Source organism: Raphanus sativus, unplaced genomic scaffold (assembly GCF_000801105.2).
Source record: "Raphanus sativus cultivar WK10039 unplaced genomic scaffold, ASM80110v3 Scaffold5243, whole genome shotgun sequence".
NCBI classification, from domain to species: domain Eukaryota; kingdom Viridiplantae; phylum Streptophyta; class Magnoliopsida; order Brassicales; family Brassicaceae; genus Raphanus; species Raphanus sativus.
This window is the reverse complement of record NW_026620543.1, coordinates 1-2,177: the sequence shown is the minus strand read 5'-3', so window position 1 is coordinate 2,177 and position 2,177 is coordinate 1. Positions and strand designations below refer to the sequence as shown.

General features: G+C 33.5%; 1 protein-coding gene across 1 annotated transcript; it reads left to right on the top strand.

Moving 5' to 3' along the window:
- The first annotated feature begins 961 nt into the window (after positions 1 to 961).
- On the top strand, positions 962 to 1,780 carry LOC130507687 (MLP-like protein 34). Its single transcript, XM_057002368.1, has 2 exons — positions 962 to 1,216; positions 1,319 to 1,780. The coding sequence occupies exons 1-2, from the start codon at positions 1,042 to 1,044 to the stop codon at positions 1,588 to 1,590; spliced, it is 447 nt and encodes a 148-aa protein (XP_056858348.1). The 5' UTR covers positions 962 to 1,041; the 3' UTR covers positions 1,591 to 1,780.
- The last annotated feature ends 397 nt before the right edge of the window (positions 1,781 to 2,177 follow it).

Here is a 2,177-nt window from a genome sequence, read left to right as displayed (position 1 = left end):
TTAACTGTTAATCCATTCATAATACCCTAGTCATAGTTATTTATATGATATATACTTTTTTTTTTCTTTTACAAAAGTCAAAACTAAAACTTATCAGTAGATGACTTTCCCGTATATTTTGTATGTGTTTTAAATGTATGTCTCGGTATTGTGCTTAGGGGTGGGCACGGAGCGGATATCCGGATTTTTAAGGATATCCGTGATCCGATTCGTTCCCTACGAATATTCGATTTTTCGATTCGATCCGATCCGTAACTCTTCGGACCGGATATCCGCGAATATCCGAATTTTTGCCGGTTATCCGATTCGATCCGTAAAAAATAATTAAAAATTAAAAAAATAAATAAAAATAAAAGAAAAAAAAGAAAATATAATAAAATAATAACATCTCATCATAATTTTTCAAAAAAACCATATACTTTCAAAAAATTTAATAACTAAATAATTAATTTAGTGAACAAAAACATTATAAAACTTATATAGAGATATAAAAGTATATATATTATATAATTTTATAAACATGTATACATATATATTTATATAACGGATCGGATCGGATATCCGTTTCTAAAAATATTAGTATTTGTGATTTGCTTCGTCTTTGACGGATATTGGATTTTAGTATTTGCTTCGATTTGTTAAGTTACGGATATTCGAATTTTTCGGATCGAATCGAAACGAATAACGAATCAAATCAAAATTTACGGATATTTTGCCCACCCCTAGTATTTGTGCTTTATCTTTAGATTCAGACAAGATGTCAGCGAGTGCATATGATAGTGCATGTTTCGTTTATTTCGATATGTTTCGGGATCCGCCACTGGAGTATTTCCTTTGTGAATCAACCGCCGAGAGTAAATATACTTAATAAATTAAGTTGTATACTAGCTATTTGATTTTAAAAAATATTACTATTATTTTATGTCGGCGCCACGAGTAGTGTTTATCAACACTCTAACGTAAGAAGCCATCTCTCTTTTCTCGAATATGGTAAAATATTAAGACAAGACAAGCCAACACGAGATCTCAAATTGTAGAGCCATGGCGGGCGTTCAGACTCTCGACCTGGAGATCCAAGTGAACATGACGGCCGATAGATTTTTCAACACTTTCAAGAAGAAAGAAGGAAATTTCACAGACAAGACAGCGGCAGTTTCTGTTCATCGTGACGATCCCAAATCCAACTCCTCGATTCAGATCTGGAACTTCATCGTAGGTATGTAATTACATAACTTTTTTTTCGGATTCTTGAAAAAAGGAGTTCCTCTTCTTTATCAACTTCTTGTATTTTCATTGATTACTTTTGGATTTATTATAGATGGAAAGATGGAGCAGATTAAGGAGAAGATAGAGGTTGATGAAGAGAACAAGTCGGTTTCTTTCTTAGCTATTGAAGGAGATGTGTTGGAGCAGTACAAGAGCTACAAGATAACACTTGACGTTGTTCCTAGAGATGCTGGAGTTTGTATTGCCAAGTGGAAATGGGAGTACGAGAAGCTCAACGACGACGTTCCTCCCCCTACCAAATACATTGCTTTCGTTGCAGATTACACGCGTGACCTCGAGACTAGGTTGTTGTCTGAATCATAAATTAACAACTCATCAACGTCGTCTTTGAGTTTCCTTCTTAAAACAAATATTGAAATCTTATAGTCCCCTGTTTTGGTTCTTTGGACTTGTTTACAGTCTATTTGTAGTTAGAATGTGTTGGTGCAATCTCTACATGCACGAATCCAAATCAAGACATCAGTTTCTACTATTATCGAAAAGTTTTTGTAGATGGCTCTACTTTTAATTATTTTTGTTTGATAGCCTTTTGTGCGGAGACACGTCACTGAATCAAATACCCACAATCATAGAGTACAAGAATCTTTTTTAGTTGATATCAACAAGTTGGTAGGATTCCTTCACTTAAGGACCATATATATTCCAACATTCCACAACTCTCTTGTTATGAAATGATTATTCCAACTTGAAGTTTTAACAAATTGTCAGCAATTATCTTGTGGTAGATTTCATTTCCATATATGTTTTAAGGTGTCGAAGGTTTAACCACTTAAAAGAACAATGTCATAATTATATAAAATTCAAACATATAAACATACCACTAAACTATGAGGAAGTTACAAATAGAAGCATGCGTTACCAAAATGCTAATCTCAAAGTATTTAGGGGGG